General features: G+C 39.8%; 1 protein-coding gene and 1 long non-coding RNA gene across 9 annotated transcripts in view; one reads left to right on the forward strand and one right to left on the reverse strand.

Annotated features, from left to right (window-relative positions):
- Window positions 1-5,375, reverse strand: part of NARS2 (asparaginyl-tRNA synthetase 2, mitochondrial) — a 123,724-nt gene extending 118,349 nt beyond the window's left edge. For 5 of the 7 annotated variants that reach the window (XR_008290517.1, XM_027039878.2, XM_053203741.1 and 2 more), the window contains exons 1-3: window positions 5,235-5,375; window positions 1,839-1,948; window positions 974-1,094 (exon numbers count right to left, since the gene is read on the reverse strand). Coding sequence is in view for 5 of the 7 variants with exons in the window: in XM_027039878.2 (XP_026895679.1) it covers window positions 974-1,094; window positions 1,839-1,948; window positions 5,235-5,375 (372 nt within the window). In the remaining 2 variants the exon portion in view is untranslated. Of the gene's footprint in view, window positions 1-973; window positions 1,095-1,838; window positions 1,949-4,766; window positions 5,163-5,234 lie in introns of those variants that run through there. The other 2 variants (XM_053203742.1, XM_053203745.1) reach the window with 2 other exon arrangements.
- Window positions 4,879-9,458, forward strand: LOC106980807 (uncharacterized). 2 transcript variants are annotated; one of them, XR_003414111.2, is made up of 3 exons: window positions 4,879-5,164; window positions 5,596-5,808; window positions 5,906-9,458. It is a non-coding gene; the product is annotated as an uncharacterized LOC106980807 (long non-coding RNA). The 2 variants fall into 2 exon arrangements; XR_001431136.3 differs by lacking the exon at window positions 4,879-5,164 and adding an exon at window positions 5,268-5,423.
- The last annotated feature ends 10,014 nt before the right edge of the window (window positions 9,459-19,472 follow it).

Consider the following 19,472-nt stretch of genomic DNA (forward strand, 5'->3'; position numbering starts at 1 on the left):
CCCATTTTCTTATTTCCTTATATTTACTTTCCTCCAATTATCCAAAAAAAATAAAAACGAATTAAAATGATGCAATTTCCCTATATTTCCTTGTGTTTTGTTCATCAAATACTTGGAAGACAAGTATAGCAAAACTACAGAGGAGTCAAATGGCTAGTACACAAATTCCAGCTGTGGCACTAGTCAGCAATATAACCTTGGGCAAGCCATGTCTCCTGCCTGGGCCTCATTTTCTCCAATTTCAGAAGATGGATTGCCAACCTATAATTTTATTCTCTCTAACCTCTTTATCGGGTGATGAATAAAAGCTACTAACAAGGAGTCTTGCAAAAATAGAAAAAATTCTGTTGGGACAGTACTTATCATGCTTGGGCTGAGCAAACATGTCTTAATGTAGGATTTCTTATCTTTCTTCAGCCCAAGCATGGTAAGTACTGTCTGACAGAATTTTCTGTGATAAGTTCTGTACCCACACTATCCAATATGGTAGCCAGCAGCTGCATGTGAAATGTATCTAATGTCACTGAGGAACTGATTTTATTACTTGATTTAATATTAAATTAATACTAAACAACTGCAGGTGGCTAGTGGCTACTATATTGGGACAACACAGTTCTAGATCCTGTAAAAGTCATTTCTAGGCAGGGCTTTCCTTAGAACACGTTCTCCCCAACATGTCTCTGTCACTGAAGTTAACTGGGCATGCTTCTAAATGTGGCAAGTTTCAATTAGGACAGGTGTCCAAAGAGGTGTATAATAGATTAATACTTTGCTTTCAGTCATAAAATTCAGCCATTTACATACTGTTTGCGATGTTCTCTACATTCGTCAGGCTCCATAGCCTGTTTCAATTATCTGGGAAGTCACAATTGAAACATGTTCTAAGTGCCACCTTCCCAATAATCACACTTAAAACAGATTGCTGTTTTAAATTAAGCCTAAATAGTCTCCATAAAAGTATCACGAAGCATACCTTGGCATCACAATTTCCAACAATTTCAATTTTTTCTGCCTTCAGTTCCACATTCTGCTTTTTGGATGGACTTTTCACCAGCTGCCCTTGAACTTCCACAGAACTCCCAAAAGCCAGTTCTCTATAGTAACAAAAAACAGCATAAACAAAATATCATTATACAGAACGTTCATTTTAATACAAAACTTGCTATCAGAACATTACAGTATTTAATGATAGAGGTTTCACCCTTAAATGGGCAGCAAATAATTAAGAGAGACTGAAGCAAAGGATAAGTAGGGGATATTATTATGTGAAGATGTTAAAAAAAAGAAAGGTCTGGGAGCGCCTGGGTGGCTCAGTCAGTTAGTTCAGCATCTGACTCTTGATTTCAGCTTAGGTCATGTTCTCGCTTGTGGGATTGAGCCCAGCGTCGGGCTCCATGCTAATACCACAAAGCCTGCTTGGGATTATCTCTCTCTCCCTTTCTCTGTCCCAACCCCACTTGCACTGTCTTTCAAAATAAAAACACAAGCTTTAAAAAAATAAAAAAGAAAGGCCTGAGCTTGAAGGATCTTGATTCCAAGTATTTGGACTTAGCCTTAAAGCTTTGAAAAGCAGGTATGTTTAGAAAGATCACTCTGGGGTGCCTAAGGGACTCAGTTGGTTGAGCATCCAACTTTGGCTCAGGTCATGATCTCATGGTTCGTGAGTTCAAGCCCCACATCAGGCTTGCTGCTGTCAGTGTAGAGCCCACTTCAGACCCTTTGTCTCCCTCTCTCTCTCAAAAATAAACATTAAAAAAAATATGTGAACATTGGATTAGGGAAAAGGGGAGCAAAGGAGATGAAAAAAAGATTCTTTTGTTAAAAAAAAAAAAACTCACCTACTGTCAAAGCTTGAATCAGCTACAACTTGAAGGCTTTCCAAAGATGATCCGTCATTTACATGCAGGAATAACACTTCCTTCTGGGATCGGACTGAACGAATCCAACCCTAATGAAGAAAAATTTCTAAATGTGAGTTTAAAACATGTAAATATTTTACATTTTCATTACACATGCACACACAAGACTAAATGAAAAAAAAAAGTCCTCAGTCCTGCCTTAACAAATCAATTGCTTTTAGCATATATAATTCAATAGGATTCTTATCTCAGGGAGATACAGCTTTGGCATTCCACCTTTTTGTTTTGTTAATATAAAACTCATCATTCTCAGGGGCACCTGGGTGGCTCAGTTGGTTGAGCGTTCAGGTTGGTTTTGGCTCAGGTCATATCACCACAGTTCGTGAGTTCAAGTCCCACATCAGGCTTCACACTCTCTTTCCCTGCCCTCCCCTGCTTATTCTGTCTCTCTCTCAAAATAAATAAATAAACTTAATTTAAAAAACAAAAAAACAAAAAAACCTCATCATTCTGAATACATGCCTAACGTTCCATTAGGCCGATGAGCCTAATTCATATAATCGATTTCCCCAATATTGACTATTCCAGGTATTCATTCCAGGTAATAATAATAGGGCACATTATTTGGGTCCCTGTCTCCTTTTATATTAAACTCCCAGGAGGGAAATTATGTAGTTATAGAACAGAAACATCTTCATTGGATTTTTCCTTTTACAAAATATCACACAGACTTCTCAAAAAGCTTTTCACTGTGACATATATTTAGTACATAAGCTTTCAAAGACACTGTGAATTTAAATGACAGGTGAGTACAAACGAGGTCTTCTAGTAGTAACACTAAAACCAGTAACACTAAAAACAGCTCTCACAGATCACATCCAACTTAAATTTAACTAGCACAGAAGAGACAATATTCTTCTAGCAGACACTGAAAAACTGTGAACAACTGATTGTGTTTGATTATCAGACATGCTTGGGAAAAGCGAGAGGATTCTATTTAGAAAAACTGTATTGACCCTTACTTTGTGTTCCCACCACACCCTGCGAACAACGCTATTAAAGCTCTCCCATTACTTATTCATATGTCTATCATATTGTGAAGGTTTAAGAACCATGCTTTAGTGGCTTTGAAGGCCATTGTCAGGGACACAGTAGATAGTTCGTTAATGGTTTTCAGTGAAAGGTTATCTACCATGCACTAAAAATCTATGTGACAAATGTTTTACTACCTTCTTCATATACTATCTCATCTTTTTCTCACAACAGCTCTGTGGATTATCATTATAACCTGTCTCACAAGTGAAGAACCTCGGCTCAGAGAAGTCAAATAAGTTGTCAAAGGTCACACTGCTGGTAGACAGAGCCTGAATTTGGACCCAGGTCTACCAGAAAGCCCTTGGTCTTTTTCTAGGGCTACACTGAAAAAAAGTGTAAATTGTCTGTCTCCTATACAAGGCCTTTCACAACCGAGTGTGCCCTTTCTGGTTTCACCTCCCCACATTTCCCTGATGGCAGCGGCTCTTTGGTTATGTTTAATCAATAGTAATTCCTAAAGCACCACTGTCTTGCTTTTCACTTGTTAGTAAAAGTTAACATTTGTGGAGCAGTGTTTAATGTGCTTCTGCTCTAAGCTCTTTATAAATATTTTACACTTAATCCTTACAAGAACTTAATGAAGTGAATATTCTCATTTTAGAAATGAAGAACATATTAAGTAAGTTAGGACAACCTCTCTAAATAATTAAAATCACAGTTCCCAAGGAGTAGAGCTAGAATTCAAATACAGTTCTCAGTTCCAAGTTCATGTTATCAAGCTTTTCTGGAATGGGATCTCCACCCCATCCCCAGTTCCTCTCCCTGAGGAACATATCCTTCAGGACTCAAGTGAAATGTCACTTAACACAAGAAGTCTTCCTTGACCTCACATAGTTAAGGATGTCCCTGTTTTCCCAAAGTTCCTTATTCCACTAATACTTATCACGTTGCCCCAACTACTTGTCTTAGCCATTAGACCAAGGCTGTCCCACAAACATATAATGTGAGCCATATATGTAATTTTGCTTGTTTTAGTGGTCACACTAAAAGTAGACAGGTACACTTAATTTTAATATTCTAACCCATTCTGCCAACATTGTCAACGTGTAATCAATATATATATTGAGATATTTTGTATTCTTTTGTTCTCCAAAATTGGTGTGTATTTTAAATTTACAGTTACCCTTCAATGTGGACTAGCCACATTTTAAGAGCTCAGTGCCACAAATGACAGGTAGCTACTATCTTAGACCACACAGCACTAAAATGAAAGCCTCTGATCTAGGCAGTAGCTTTTGTTCTTTTTATCTTTGCATCCTTTCTTGACTACCACTTAGAAGGGATCATTAATGTATGTATGTCAAATTAATAGATGAATACAAGAAAAGGGCTTGATTTGGATCATGGAAAAAACATGAAACCCCCAAAAATGCAGAGGAGTCATACTGCTAAAAATCAAAGAATTCGAGGACAACAAAAATAACTGCAGCAGTGTTTCAGCAACTGAAAAGGGTCAAACCACCTTGCTTGGTCTACTCCCTTAAAGGAAAATCTTATCTGTAGAGCTGCTGCAAATACTAGCAAGAGAAATAATAGCAGCTAACATTGATTGACTGTGGGCCACTGTTCTAAATGTCATAATACCTGTCATCTCACTTAATCTTCACCATTCTATGAGGTTAAGGCTATTATTAGCTTCATTGCCATAAGAAGCAAACGGGTTTAGAGGAGAGAAGAGACCATAATTACTATTATAGAAGAGACCCATAATTAATGAGCCACTAAGTGCCACAGATTTGAACCTAGTCACCCTGACTCCAGAGTTGTTTCAAACCGCTACACTCTACTCTTTCTCCTATGTATTAAACATACATTATGTGCAAACCCTTTTTTCGGCCTCAGGGTGGTTAAGAGTTGAATAAAAGCCATTGTTTAGTTGAACATATATTTACTGTAAGACATGGGAATACCAAGACCGGTAAGACATGGTGTCCGCTCTCATGGAGCTAGCTCAAGGCAACCGCTATGTAACTGTGGTTATTCGTTATGAGGGATAAAGGAAAAGAAGCTCGTACGTTTATTCTGCCGTATAACTAACAAGTTTACAGGTAATGCTCTGGTACCGTGAAAGCAAAGTTCCAGCAGGTCACAGTCAATCTCAACAGTTCTGCGCAAACTAACGATAGGCAAGGAAAGGAGAAAAGTGTGAACGCACACGATGGCCAACATTTCCTCCTTTCTCTGTCTGTCGTTTTGTCTGACCTGACAAGGTAAGCCTAGACACGGAGGTGGCATGTAAGTTACTAAAAAGAAAAACCCATCCCCTTCCCATACACCAACCTGGACCTTAACGCGCTCCCCATTCGTGCTCCGGGCCCCGAGCGCGTCCCGAACGCTCAGTCTGGCGGAAGGTTTGTGTCTCGGGCAGGGGGCTGAGGTGCAGGAGCGCAGGGCTCGGAGCAGGCACCGGGCCCCGAACATCGCGCTGCTGCCGCAAGCTCTCCTCGGGACCAGCACGGATCCCGGCGGGTGAGCACTTCGCCTGTGGAACCCTCCCCTACTATCGACTGCTCCCCGATTCTGGACAGCAGCCCTGCACTCACGCGCTCCACACCTCCTACCCCTAACCCCGGCTGCTCCCTTCCCCTTCAGGGGCTCCAGCTGTGTCCCCACCACCTCCCCGCCGCTTCCCTCTCCGCAGACAGGGAGGAGCGGAGACAACACAGCCAGCTGCCTAAGCCTAAAATACCACGCGCCGTAGCCAGCAGAGACACTTCAGGGACCCGCGTCTTTTCCAAACCCACAGACCACACCGCCTCCCCCAGCTGAAACACGCGCGGCCGCCGCCCCTACGCCACAAGCCAACGTCAACGTCATCACGCTACAAGGAGACCAAGAAGGAGCGTGCGCACTGGTGACTCCAGTTTACGGAGGGGGCGGGCCGAAGGCAGGGGCTGGCTGAGCAGGGGAGGAGGCGGGGCCAGGAGCTAAAGCATTCTTGTTGTATGGAGGTGTTGTTGCAGGAGCAACTGAGGAGCACAGCTGGGATGAGGTCTGAAAGGTCTTCATTTCTACAGCTTCCAGTTGATGCTGAAGGACACTGAGAGGCAAGGAGTGACTGATGCACAGGGAAAGCCTCCAGGAGACTTAGTTGTTGAGAGGATTAGCCTGAGGATATCGGCCATTCCTGAGTTCTGAGCACAAAGACGAGACACAGACCCTTGCTTAAGTCACAGTTGTGTGGTATCAGACATCTAAACAGACAAGTGCATAAGAGTGATAGGATGCCAGAGATGGCTTACTGGAGAAGGTAACCCTCTGACGACTGAAGAGTAACTTGAAGGGACTTTGTTTATGCAATTCAGAGAAGGCACGACAGTGTGAAGATGTTGGGGAGAGGCTAGAGGGAATGTTGGCCATTGCCTGCCGGAATCTTCAAATCTCTTTTTTCCAACACAGTTATCTGCATTTGTTTGATCAGGAAACAATGACCCTTTTAAGTTTATCCCCCCACCGCCAATTAAAAAAAAATTCTGTATTTCAGTGACAATCATGAAAAGGTTTCTATCTAATTAAAAGAAAGAAGGGCTAATAACATAAAGTTGCTGCTATTATTATGCCCATTTTATAGATATGGGAACTTGGGCACAGGAAAGTGAAATGACTTAGTCAAGGATATATATCCTATAAGTGTGAGATTTAAACTTAGAAACTCTGGCTCCATGCACTAAACTATTATGCTATATACAATGTCTCAAGGTGGGAAATAAAATCATGGTCCCTTCCACCAAGAAGCTCATGGCCTGGACCTAGGAAATGGCAAACAAACAAATTGTTGCAATATAAACCAATAAGTTCACATAAATATATGAGCCACGTGGAGTGGTAGTCTAGAGAAGGAAATAAGGTGAGTTTTTTGAGGAGAATCAGAATTTTGCAATGCTGGGATGTAAGAAAGAGTATTTCCTGCCAGAAGGTAGGCAGGAAAGGTTGCCAGGAGGGCAAACAGCCTGGAATAATTGTAAAACTGTTCTCAAGACAGACTGAAAAATATCTCCCACAAAAATACCATAGTTCTTGGACACTTCTTGAACCTTGCAAAAAGAATATTGAGGGACACTTGGCTGGCTCAGTTGGGAGAGGATGTGACTCTTGATCTTGGAGTCATGAGTTCGAGCCCCACATTTGGCATAGAGATTGCTTAAATAAAAAAAAAATTTAAATATGGAAATGTCCAAATACCTACAGAATTATGTAGCTTTGGGCCTTTAACAAAAAAATAAGCATGGCTTTAGTGTATTGGCTACAAAATCTGGGAAGAACTCAATTACGGCAATAACATGTTTTTCAGTTCAAATCTCCTCTTTGACTATGCCTACCTTGCCTAAGGGTTGAAAAGTAGTGGCCAACTGGCTCACTTCCTACCCAGGCTGTTTTTCTGTCTTGCCTTCTTTTTCCACCCCTTCTCCGTCAATTGTAAGAACTATGGTTTCTCAGGAAGTGAGGAACCTGACTTCCTTCACCCTCTTACTTACTGCCTGTTTAAGCCAAAGGGTTAGTTAATTTCTAAGCAGGAACCAGTGCCTACTAGTATGATGAAGACAAGGGAAGCCAGTGGGTGTAACTGAAAATTAGCAGTAGTTAACTGAAAATGTATACAACTGAAAGTCAACTATAGCAATCATGTGTCTGGTGCTAAGTTCAAACCACTCCATGTATTTATCTTGTGTTATATCAAATCGTGTTTTCTTATTTTTATTTTCAGTGTTGGAATGACACTGCTGTTTTTTAGATTTGTCACCTTTCAGACAGTAGCCAGAATGATCTTTCCAAAATTAATATATTACTATGCTGGTAATAATAGTGCTATAAAATGCTTCCTATGTGCTAGGAAGTTTTCACATATGAACTCAATCCACACAATATCCTTCTGAAGTACGGTTAGCATCATCATCCCCAGTTTCCAAAGGAGAAACTGAAGCTTGGAGAGGTTTCGAGCTTCTACCAAGTTACACTGGCAGTCTGGCACCAGAGTCCATTCTCTTCCCCACTTGTTACTCCAGTGATTAAACCACTCTTCAGTGGCTGCCCCTACAACATAAAGAGGACTTGTCTTCTTTAGCATGCCTACCGGGCTCTCTATGATTCTGGGAGTTCCCTGAGGTGCCCTGGAGTGAGGAACAGAAGTGAAATGTCCTTATTGTTACCTTTTGATAATACGGGTCTGGGCAATGAACACTGTCAGCATTACTTGTCAGCTTTAGAGAACGTTTTAATCAGGCTCAGCATGACAGGTTTTAGCTTAACTTGCAAAGCTTCAGGACTTCTAAAAAGCAGGCATCACTCTGATACCCAATGTGGTCATAAAATACAACTGCGTATTCAGGGTTTTCATTATGCTTGAATTCACTCATGAAACTTGCAACACCCAAAATTTGATTTCAAGGTCATGACCTCAAAACATAGAGGAACATAGTATTTGATGCAGAAATTATGGAGACATTAGGTGTAGACAAGGATTGGATGAATAGTGTAAAGGATCCTGGGTTTCTCTGAAGAAGCTAACAAGGGTGAATACGGTTTAACTTGAAAAATGGAAAGGCACAGGCACAAAGGAGAATAAGAAGACGCATTTGTAGTTTGGAACCTTCGGGAAAGCAGCTCATAATTATAAAGAGAAGCTGACAAGCAAGTGGTCAACGAAAGGAAAAGACACAATAGTAACCAAGTGTTGAGGGAGCAAGGTGGTTTCCCTAGAGAGAGAAAGGTGGTTTTCCTAGCGGTTTTCCAGGATCTGCACTTTCCTAGAGGAAGTGACATCTAAGTTGAGCCAAAGGATGAATAACAGCCAGGAAAAGGGGAATTGTATGTGATGAAGAGAGTTGACATCGTTCTAGATAATGATCTGGGTAGATCACATATGTAAACATTCCTTGAGCTAGAAACTTAAGATTTGTGCATTTTACTTACATATACCTCAATAAAATAGAAATTAAATATTAAAAATAGGAGAATCAGTGGTGCCTGGGTGGTTCAGTTGGCTTAGCGTCTGACTCTTGATCCTGGCTCAGGTCACGATCTCACAGTTCATGAATTTGAGCCCTGTGTCAGGCTCCAAGTGTGGAGCCTGCTTGGGATTCTTTCTCTCTCTCTCTCTCTCTCTCCCTCTCTCAAAATAAATAAATAACCTTTAAAAAATAGGGGAATCAAGTCTGCTGATAGGAGGAAAGCATCTTCTTTCCCTGGCTAGTGCAAGAGCCTTTTTTAAAAAAAACATGTGAACTATTTCCTGCATATGGAAGAGTTTAGAAAATAATGTAATAAAACCTGGTAGCTACCACCTAAGTTTGTCATATCAAATCTTAATATTTTGTCCTATCTCCTTGAGATCTTTCTCTTTCCAGGAAATGGATCTCCTTTGTACTCCTCTGCAATCCTATTTCCCACTTTTCCTCCTGGATAGAGGTAACCACTATCCAGAATTCTGTGTTTATCATTTCTTTCCATGTTTTTATATTTTAATTAGACACATAAATACAAATAATTATATATATAATACACACATTTAGGTACATATACATATATGTATATATACATTATGCATTTATGGTCTTTTGTATTGTTTTACAGATTTTTAAACTTTAAATTAATGGTATCTTGCTCTATGAATTATTCTGCAACTCAAATTTACTTTTTGAGATATAACCACGTAGCTCCATCTCATTCTTTTTAATGTTCTGTTATATGAATATGACACAATTAATTCATTCTCATTCTGATAGTTATTTGGGCTGCTTTCAATGTTTTTCTATTACAAACAGAGGTGGGTTTATCATGAAGCTAATGAAGGGTAAACTCCAAGCTCCTTATCTGCATTTATGCAATGCAAATTATATGAAATTCATAAGGGTGTGAACCTCTTAGCATCCCACTCTACCCCCAAAGTGCTGGGAGCTGCTGGGAGTTGTAAAGCAACAGGGGAAGCAATCAGCAATCTGAGTCCAAAGGAACTCAGAGGGCATGAATTTCCAAAGTCCTAGAAATTTCTTGTAACTTCTCTCATTCTAAAACTTTTTTTTTAATTTTTTTTTTTCTTAACGTTGTATTTATTTTTGAGACAGGGAGAGACAGAGCATGAACAGGGGAGGGTCAGAGAGAGGGAGACACAGAATCCGAAACAGGCTCCAGGCTCCGAGCTGTCAGCACAGAGCCCGATGCGGGGCTCGAACTCACCGACCGCGAGATCATGACCTGAGCCGGAATCGGCCGCTCAACCGACTGAGCCACCCAGGCGCCCCTAAAACTTTTCTTTTTTTAATGTTTATTCACTTTTGAGAGAGAGAGAGAGAGAGAGAGAGACAGAGCGCAAGTGGAGGAGGGGCAGAGAGAGGGGGAGACACAGAATCCAAAGCAGGCTCCAGGCTCTGAGCTGTCAGCACAGAGCCGATGCGGGGCTCAAGCTCACAGACTGTGAGATCATGACCCGAGCCGAAGTCGGCCACTTAATCGACTGAGCCACCTAGGCACCTTGTCTCTCATTCTAAACAAATATTTACCTTAATATTCGTAATTCTGTATTATTTTCCTTAAAAAGAACCTCCTAAATTACGTAAGCTTCAAGCTCCACAGAACAGGATCTGCCCTTCGTTACTAGCATGCTGCAATAACGACACCGGACACATGAAAGCGTGTCTGTGCATCATAAGCCTCACGTACAGAAGCCATGTGCCTTCAACTTTACTAGGCACTGACAAATTGCTCTCCAGAGTGAGGATTCTAATTTATATATCCTCCAGCAAGCGTACAAAGATTCTCAGAGCACCATACCTTTAGTGACAACAGACAGAGTCAGGCTTTTGATTTTTTACCAATTCTGGGTTAAGAAAGAGTATCTCAGTGTTTTTAGAGATTGTATGTTCTTTGTTCTTTTGTTTTTCCTTGAAATTCTTTTTCAACCATAACACCCATCATTATCCATAGCATAGTGGAAAGAGCACTAGCCAGGCAATTCGAAAGGAGTCCTGGTTCAAATCTTGTCCATGGCCCCCTTGCTGTGGAGACTTCAAGAAGTCATTTAAATGCTAGACTTCCTTCACAGGGCTGTTGACAGGGTTAACTGCAGCGACTTGTGAATTCTGTGATCGAGAAATGCACATGGTAGGTATCTGGCTGCATACTTCCGTTGTTTGAGTTTTAGAGTTAAAGAATCCCCTAAATTTTATCAGCCAATTCTCTTTAATTCTCAAAGCAGAAGGCTCAAGATTATTTCTATCTACTCTGTAATTTCTTTTAGGTGCAGTTCTTCAGTGGGACTCGGAAACACCAGCAGCAATTGTTGAAATGCAAATTCCTGGGTCTCCTGTCTGATGACTCCACTCACTTTGAAAAACATTTCTGGCTCTGTAGTTGGGTCTCCTCCTTTCCCTGGGTTCTTCCTTTTGCCTTCAGGAGGCCCTCTGAGACTCAAACTTCTTTTTTTCTGTACTACTGCTACTACTATTATTAAACTTTTAATGTACTTTTCCTTTTAATTATAAAAATTATTTTAAGTTTATTTATTTATTTGTTTAGAGAGAGAGAGAGAGAGCGCCTGCAAGCAGGGGAGTGGCAGAGAGAGGGAAACACCGAATCCCAAGCAGGCTCCCTGCTGCCATCCCAGAGCCCTCCACTCTCATAGAACCTGAGCCCAGACCAAGAGTCAGGCAGAGGCTTAACCAAACCACTGAGCCACCCAGGTTCCCCAAACTTCTGATGTATTTTCAAAGAAGCTGTAACAAAGTAACCTGCACCCATGCTGCCTTCCATGGTGGGTGTGTTGGGGGGGGGGCAGTGCACCCTGGGTGGAGCATGACCCTGGGAGTGCACCAGGACTTTCTTCCTCACCTGGCTCTGCTGAGGCCCAAGTGCAATCTGCACGGAGTATTTTGTTCATACATGATGCATGCACAACATGTATATCTGCAGGATACACTCCTAGAAATGATAAAAATAAAAATAAATAAAACAAAAATTTGTTTCATAAATATCTTTAAGGTTGTTTTATGTATCCAGTTGCTCTCTTCATCCCCCATTTTGAGATCCTGATCTTACCCACTGTGGTTTTAGGGTCTATACGTGTGGCAAAGACCTGGAAATTTTTATTTTATTTATTTCATTTTACTTAGTTTTTAAGACCTGGAAATCTATTAAGACCCTAGAAATCTTTTAAGACCCTAGAAGATCTTAGGGCACCTGGGTGGCTCACTCAGTTAAGCATCTGACTTCGGCTCAGGTCATGATCTCACAGTTCATGGGTTAGAGGCCTGCGTCGGGCTCTGTGCTGACAGCTCAGAGCCTGGAGTCTGCTTCGGATTCTGTGTCTCCCTCTCTCTCTCTCTCTCTCTCTCTCTCTGCCTCTCCCCCACTCACACTCTGTCTCTCTCTCTCAAAAAAATAAACATTAGAAAATAGATTTCTATAATGCAGTGACTACACTGCAGATGAAACAAAACATACTCCCAGGAGTAGCTAAGGTTTTTACCACCCTTTAAAATTTAGATTTATCAGAGACTGGACACAGTCTGCTACTAGATAGGTTACGACAAATTTTGATTTTGTACAATTATTTTTGGAGTTTGATACTTGTTAACTGGTGAGCTCATTGATAAATGTCTGCACATCTGAAACTGGGGTTGAAAGTAAATTATAACATCCCCTGCAAATAGGTTAGTGTGTAAGGCAGGCAAATTTTTATGCCTTATAATTTGGGATAATTTGGGATATAGTAATAGCCTAGGCTTTCACTGATGAGGATAAAAGGAGATTTAAAAAATCTTTTTGTTACCATGCAAATGCATAAAATGAATACCTGGGTAACCACCATCCAGGTCAAGGAAAAGAACTTTCCCAGGACTCTTCCAGCCCAGGCCCTTCCCCTTGGAAAGCACAGTCTCCCTACTCTCCTGACCTTCTTGCTGATCTTTGCTTTTCTTTACAGTTTTACCACTTCAGTATATAGTCTAGACATTATGATTTTGTTTCCTCTATTTTTAGACTTTATATAAATACAGTCATACAGTATGTGTTCTTTTGTGTATGATTTCTTTTCCTCCATATTATTTTTGTGAGAATCAGCTATGTCATTGCCTATAGCTAAAGTTTGTTCATTGTCATTGACATATGGTATCCCATTTTATGATTATAAACCAGTTTATTTATCCATTCTGTTAATGGATGTTTGGGTTGTTTCCAGTTTGGGGTTATTATGAATATTTTTGTACAGAATTTATTGCACATGTGTATGTATTTAAGCTGGTAATAATATCTAGGAGTAAAATTGCTGTATCACAAGATATACAAACTTCAGCTTTAGTAAACAGGGCCAGACTTTTCCCAAAGTGTCACCAGCCACTTCTGGGAATTCCTGTTGTTTTACCTTCTCACTGACACGCGGTCTCATCAGACTTTTAAATTTAGCCATATCGGTGGAGGTGTACTAATCTCTTATTGCAGTTTTAGTTTGCATCTCCCTGATTATTGCTTGTTGAGCATCCTGAAATGTTTATTTTCACTAGGTCGTCGTCTTTAGTGAATTCACTAAATCTTTTGCCCATTTTTCCCACTGAGAAGTCTTTGTAACTTATTTTCTAATTAATCTACACCAGTTCTTACATATATAATTTATTATTTTTTTAAAAGATTTTTATTTTTAAGGGGTGCCTGGGTGGCTCATTTGGTTGACTGTCTGACTCTTGATTTCGGCTCAGGTCATGATCTCACAGTTCATGAGTTCAAGGCCCTCATCAGGCTCTGTGCTAACAGCATGGAGCCTGCTTCAGAATTTCTCTCTCCGTCTCTCAAAGTACATAAATAAACTTAAAAAAATTTATTTTTAAGTAATCTCTACATCCAACATGGGGCTTGAACCCACAACCCCAAGATCAAGAGTCACATGTTCCACTGATCCAGCCAACTAGGTGCCCCATTACATCCATAATTTAGACATAAGCTCTTCTCAGTGATAACCAGTGCAAATACCTTCACCCACTCTGTGGGTTGCCTTTACCATGGTGTAGTGTGAGGAAATGGCTGAATGAGAGCAAACCTTGACATTTGATCCTCTGCTTTAGAAATAGTGTCTAGTTCTTGAACAAAATTATGGATGCTCAAAATTACCCTTTGATTTATTTGGACAATGTAAGACCAACATCTTTTGGCATTTCTCTTATTGTTCTTCTTTAAAAATGGATTTTTTCCTATTCAAAGGTTTACTTTTTTACCACCACCTCCCCCCTGCCCCCCGCCTTTTTTTTTTGCATGGTTAATGGTCTTTTCTACATACATCTGTGTGTTAATCTTCAGGGAATAATCTTAAAGCTTGGAATTTCACTTGAAATTGTTTGAAGCTAATTCTGGCTGTTTGCAAATATTGCTGTGTATAACCAACCTCTAAAATTTCATAGCAGAAAACCAGATAACTCAGAAAAGAAAAATTACATGTAAGAGACAATACAATCTGAATGGATCCTTCTATATTCATACTTTCTTTTCATTCACTCAGAGCTTCAAAGAATGAAGTTAGCTTTTCAAAATTTCTTTAATGCACACACAGCTTCATAATGAGCACTCAGTACATCTTGTCTGGGAAAATCTTTTCACGGCCTATACCTACAGTCATGCCTACATTTTTGCAGCATTTCCCACTGATAAAATAAAAATGTAAAGAACAGATACTTTCTCTCCTAAAGTTTCCAAAAATGTTACCCACAAAGAAATGTTTCCAAATAATAAAACTCCACAAATGTTTAGGTATTGTTTTAAATGTTTTATTTATTTTTGAGAGAGAGAGAGAGAGTGAGAGAGAGAGAGAAACAGAGTACAAGCAGGGGAGGGGCAGAGAGAGAGAGGGAGACACAGAATCCAAAGTAGGCTCCAGGCTCAGCTGTCAGCACAGAGCCCGACGCAGTGCTTGAACTCAAAGCCACGGGATCATGACCTGAGCCAAAGTCAGATGCCTAACTGACTGAGTCACCCAGATGCCCCTGGGTATTTTTTTTCATGGAGGAGTGCCTTATCACAGACAGAATTTTGGTTTATAACCGTAAATAAAAAGCAGATTGGCTTTTGGTCCATCTTATTATTGTTTTTAAATTTTCTTTTTTTTCAATTTTTGAGAGAGAGAGAGAGGGAGAGGGTGGGAGGGAGAGAGAGAGAGCACACACAAGCATGGGTGGGGCGGAGAGAAGGAGAGACAGGATCTCAAGTAGGCTCCCCACCATCAGTGAAGAGCCTGATGTGGGGCTCAACCTCACCAATGGCGAGATCATGATCTGAGAGGAGATTAAGAGTCAGATGCCTAACCAACTACCCCATGCAGCTGCCCCATGTTTTTAAATTTTCTAAAGTTGTACACCCCCTTATTGCTTGCACTTTGGGCAGACTACTTCCACTGCCCCAACCTCGGTTTGCTGCCACTATCAAGCATGATATTTTCTGCAGACTTTTGACAAATATTTTTTTTCATTTAAGAAAGTTCCCTGCTGCTTCTGAGGGATTACTACCCTCTCAGCCCAGTATATATGGTCAGATAGATATAGGTACATAATGTCATAAATAATGAGCCATATGTTTGGAACAGAATAGCCTCTGCTTAAAAATACGCAAATTCTAACTGAAGAGAATTTTTTCCTTATGGCAGAGTTTGGAAGAGATGTTTTTCTGGAATGCAAAGGAACACTAGCACTCACCAGTGGTCTAAAATGAACAGACAATTACATAAGCACTTAAAGACACAAAAAGGAGATATGCTTATACCCTGGTTTTTCAAACAAGAAAAAAAATACTGATGACTTGGTGAACTGTTTTGAACTTCTAATAGAAGGGGCTTGTGAAAGATATATTAAAAAAAGGATGGCAAGTAGATTGTACCTCAAGAAAACTCATGCCTGGACATTCAGGGACCTGGATATTTCTTCTCCTACATTTCTAGCAGAACTTCCTTGAGCTCCACCATCCCCTATGGACAGAGGTAAGAAGATTTGACTGATAATGTGACTTTCCCAAAACGAATTTATACTCCTCTTTTCAGGCTTTACGTTCAGAACATGTACATTGACAGAAAAATGTAAAATTTTAATTTCCGATATATTAGATTAAGCAACTTAACATTTCTTACTAGAGTATAATATATACCACAAAGGAGTATGAGATATATGTGTATATATATTTCTACACAGTATGTGTGTAGATATATGTGTGTATATATGTATATTCAAACAAACACATTAATCAGAAGTTACATTAAAAAGCTGTTGATGTAATCCCCATTTAAAAAGTATTTAATATTTGAGGCACCTGGCTGGCTCAGTTGGCAGAGCATACAACCTTTGATCTCAGGGTTGTGAGTTTCAGCCTCACATAAGGCATGGAGCCTACTTAAAAAAAAGTAGTTTATATTTATCAGTTTGGCTGGAGCCCAGTAAAATTATATAGTTTGGTTTACATTTCCTAGTGACTGGTTGTAGTTCCCAGTCTCTAAAACGGACCCAATGATCCTTGCCTCCTTTATAGAGTCCTTTCCACATTAGTCGCACAAGATTAGTCCATATAACCAAAAGAATGTAGCAGATGTCTTAGTGTGTGACTTCTGAGGATAAGTCAAAAAAAAAAAAAAAATACTGCCCCCTCCAGCTTCTCTTGGACCAATTTCTCTGGGAGTTTCCAGGTACCATGTCATAAAGATATTCACCTAGCCCTACAAAGATGCCCACATGCTGAGGAACTGAGGCATCTTGCCAGTAGTTAGCACTACTGTATTACTGTATGAGATAGACATATTCTATTTGTTGTTTCTCTAGAGAACCCTGAGTTAGTGAATTCATTAGTGAGTGAATGAGTTAGTGAGTTACTATGTATTGTATGTAGGTATGTATTTAATGGTATTGGCTCATGTGACTATGGAGCCTGAGAAGTCTCACGATCTGCCCTTTGCAAGCTGGAGACCAAGGAAGGCCACTGGTGTAGTTTGAAAGTTTTAACAGCCAGAGAGCCTATGGTGTAGCTACCAGTCCAAGTCTGAAGGCCTGAGAACCAAAAGCTAAGAGGGCAGAAGACTGATGTCCCAGCTCATTCAGTCAGGCAGAGAGAATTTCAACCTTCCTCTGCCTTTTTGTTCTATTCAATCCCTGAATGGATTGGATGATGCCCACCCACATTGGAGACGGTCGGTTGCTTTTCTTAGTCCATCAATTTAAATGCTAACCCCTTCTGTGAAAAGATAAGTAAGTCCTGGGGATGTAATGTACAGCATGATGACTATAGTTAACAACAGTATATTGTATACTTGAACATAGCTAAGAGGCACAAAAGGGAAAGGAAGACAACTAACGCTCCTGTGTAGGTTTCTTGTGTGCCTGTCATGTGCTAGAAGACAAATGTGCATTAAAAATTACTTTTTGAGCACCCACCATGTGCTGAGCCAGGCACTGTCCTGGGTTTTGAGCAATACAATGGTAAATCCATCTGGAAACTCATTCTGCCAGATCCCATCCCTTCTCCCTGTGCTGATTCACTCAACAGGACTCTGTCCTAGGATTGTGAGTCCTGTGTGAACTGATGGAAAGGAAGAACATCATGTTTTCCAGGGTACTCTGATAGTCCTCGTCCTGGTTCCTGTTGAGTTTCTTCACCTGGTTCTTCAGCCTTCCTATTAATTTTGAGAGTTCCATGATTATTTCAATAAATCCTTCCTTTTTTCTTTTAAAAGTGTTTTGAATTTTCAAAGTATTTCAAAGTAATGTGGAATGACAGAACAGTTCAAATAACTCCCATGCCCTTTACTTAGGCATTATTAATATTTTGCATACTTACTTTATTGCACTCTGTATGTTATATACATATTATGTATGTGGTATGTGTATTTAAGTGTACGCTATACATATATATTATATACAGGATATTTAGTATATATGTATGATATTTTCCTAAGCCATTTCAAAGTTACAGACCCATGCTCCTTTACCCCAAATCCTACGTTGTTTATTTCCTAAGAACAAGGATGTCCTCTTATGTAACCACAATATAAGGATCAAATTCAGGAAATGTAAGATTTAATACTATTTTATTACATGTAATCCACTTTTCAGATTATACTAATTGTCCCCAAAATGTCATTTATATCAATTTCCCTTTCTCACCCAGGATCCAATCCCAGATTACACATTGCATTTAGTTGTCATGTTCTTTTTTCTCAAGTTAGCCAGAGTTTATTTCTGTTCTTATAACCAGTGTTAATGATACAGTTTCTTCCTGTTATTTACAACCAAAGAATCTTTATAATACAGTCAGTTATATAATTTAATCCTAATAAACTCTTCTAAGTAGGTATTAAAATCCCTGTTTTATAGATCAGCATTATTAGACTTTGAGAAGTTAAGAAACTTACCCATGATGACACAGAAAGTTCAAGAGCCAGGATTTAAATTCAAATCTTTTTAATTCCCAAGCCCCTACTTATTCCATTGCAGGCTTGGCAGGTATTAGTAAACCACCGTCTCTGCCTTCAAGAATCTCACAGGCTAGTGTGGGAGAGAGAAAAATAAAGAAATACTTAGAATAGATGGCAGTAAATCCCAAATACAGAAGTATGTACAAGGTGTAGATGGAGCACAGTCAATGAACTTATTTCAAGTATAACAAGAAGTATGGTCAGGGCTTCAACAGCAAGAGAAGAAAGTAAGATTAGTTTTCTTCCTTGATGCCAACTGGGAATTTATAGATTGTCTGTCTACTGTCCGAAGCATGATTAATATCAATGCTGATCAGCTAACGTCCAACATATGCTCAGGAGGTTCCACATTTAGTTGCCTAACATTGTTAACTTGGACAACTGCTAATGCATTGTTACCTCCTGAATGTTAGGGACCCAAGTAGTTCCCACACCATTTCAGTTCTTAGGTGGCCATTTTGATTTATGTTGACATTATCCAGTCTGACATTTAGCTGTAACATATTGCAAAGATCCTAATCTATAAGCTTGCTAAAAAATCTGCCTTGTTTAGTTTGATAGTTTTAAAATATTGACATTATAAAGGGAGTTCCAAAGGGAAAAGGGTCTGATCCCTTCAAGAAATCTAGAGCTCTTTCTCTTCTCTTTTTGTAAAAAGTCACATGAAAAGTAGGCATCAGGCCGGAGGAAAACTAGAGCTACAAAATCAGAGCAAATAGCATCTTTGTGGCTTTGGTTCAGAACAAGATGACAAAAAGAAAATATGCAAAGGTCAGGAGCTCAGATCCTATCCAGGGAGCTGAAGCTTGGAACAATTAGGAGTATTGAGCAGAGTAACAGGAAGGTGTTAGCAAATCAATGGACCCTTGAGCTGAGTCAGGGGCTGAGTATTTGCTGGGGACCCCCAGAGGGACCCGGACAGTGTGAGAAGGACAAGAGCTGGATAAGCATGCAGTGATAATATCTATTATTGATGAGAGTATTTAATTTGTATTTAGTAGATAGATTTCTTTTAATACTTAACTTTCATGGTAAGTTGTTCATAAGTTACTTGCATAAGTAAGTGTTCAAGTAATGTTGAATTGGATTAAGCT

The sequence above is a fragment of the Acinonyx jubatus genome, chromosome D1, assembly GCF_027475565.1.
Source record: "Acinonyx jubatus isolate Ajub_Pintada_27869175 chromosome D1, VMU_Ajub_asm_v1.0, whole genome shotgun sequence".
In the NCBI taxonomy this organism is placed as follows: Eukaryota; Metazoa; Chordata; class Mammalia; order Carnivora; family Felidae; genus Acinonyx; species Acinonyx jubatus.